The sequence below is a fragment of the Oryx dammah genome, unplaced genomic scaffold (assembly GCF_014754425.2).
Source record: "Oryx dammah isolate SB20612 unplaced genomic scaffold, SCBI_Odam_1.1 HiC_scaffold_3686, whole genome shotgun sequence".
In the NCBI taxonomy this organism is placed as follows: domain Eukaryota; kingdom Metazoa; phylum Chordata; class Mammalia; order Artiodactyla; family Bovidae; genus Oryx; species Oryx dammah.
The window spans coordinates 2,427-3,807 of NW_024073686.1; the positions used below are offsets into that span (position 1 = coordinate 2,427).

Below are 1,381 nucleotides of genomic sequence, written 5' to 3' on the forward strand. Positions count from 1 at the left end.
CTTGGCAGCGGCGGCAGGCGCGTTCTTCTTGGCTTCGACGGCAGCGACCACGTCTTCCTTGGTCACGCGGCCACCTTTACCGGTGCCGGCGATGCTGTTCGGGTCGATGCCGTTCTCTTCGGCCAGCTTGCGCGCGGCCGGCGAGAGGATGGCATCGTCGCCAGCGGCGGCGGCAGGAGCGGCAGCCTGAGCCGGAGCGGCGGCAGCGGCCGGGGCAGCAGCCGGAGCAGCGGCGACAGCGCCACCTTCGGTCAGCTTGCCCAGCAGTTCGTTGGAAAGAACGGTATCGCCTTCGTTCTTGATGATTTCAGCCAGGACGCCGTCGGCCTCGGCCAGGACTTCGATCACCACCTTGTCGGTTTCGATGTCGACGATCAGCTCGTCGCGCTTGACCGCTTCGCCCGGCTTCTTGTGCCAGGTGGCGACGGTGCCGTCGGCAACCGATTCCGGGAAGGTTGGGGCTTTGATCTCGATAGCCATTGTATGCGTTTCCTTAAATTCGGTTTACCGGTAGGTGGCACCCGCCACCTACCGGATGAAGGCGTTAAACAGTAAAGGCGTCCTGCAGCAGTTTTTCCTGCTGCTCGGCGTGCATCGAGGCGTAACCGCAAGCCGGCGCTGCCGATGCATCGCGGCCGGCGTACTCGAGGAACAGGCCCTTCTTGTGCGCAGTGGCGACGCGACGCATGTGGTGCTGGCTGCAGTACCACGCGCCCTGGTTCATCGGCTCTTCCTGACACCAGACGATGTGCTTGAGGTTCTTGTACGGCGCCAACGCTTCGGCCAGATCCTCTTCCGGGAACGGATAGAGCTGCTCGATACGGATGATGGCGATGTCCTCGCGACCCTCGGCACGACGCTTCTCCAGCAGGTCGTAGTAGACCTTGCCGCTGCACAGGATCATGCGCTCGACCTTTTTCGGGTCCAGCGAATCGATTTCGCCGATCACGGTCTGGAAGGAGCCTTCGGCCAGATCTTCCAGGGTCGAGATGGCCAGCTTGTGACGCAGCAGCGACTTCGGCGTCAGCACCACCAGCGGCTTGCGCAGCGGACGGATCACCTGGCGACGCAGCATGTGGTAGACCTGCGCCGGGGTAGTCGGCACGCAGACCTGCATGTTGTGCTCGGCGCACAGTTGCAGGTAACGCTCCAGACGCGCCGAGCTGTGCTCAGGCCCCTGCCCTTCGTAGCCATGCGGCAGCAGAACGGTCAGACCGCAGAGACGGCCCCACTTGGTTTCGCCGCTGGAGATGAACTGGTCGAATACCACCTGGGCGCCGTTGGCGAAGTCACCGAACTGGGCTTCCCAGATCACCAGCGCGTTCGGCGTGGTGGTGGCGTAGCCGTATTCGAAGGCCAGTACGGCTTCCTCGGAGAGGTA

The 1,381-nt window shown here is 63.5% G+C and overlaps 1 protein-coding gene across 1 annotated transcript in view; it reads right to left on the bottom strand.

Moving 5' to 3' along the window:
* Window positions 1–480, bottom strand: part of LOC120859861 (dihydrolipoyllysine-residue succinyltransferase component of 2-oxoglutarate dehydrogenase complex) — a 1,327-nt gene extending 847 nt beyond the window's left edge. The window contains exon 1 of the mRNA XM_040235791.1: window positions 47–480. Coding sequence (XP_040091725.1) covers window positions 47–480 — 434 coding nt within the window. The remainder of the gene's footprint in view (window positions 1–46) is intronic.
* Between the last annotated feature and the right edge of the window lie 901 nt (window positions 481–1,381).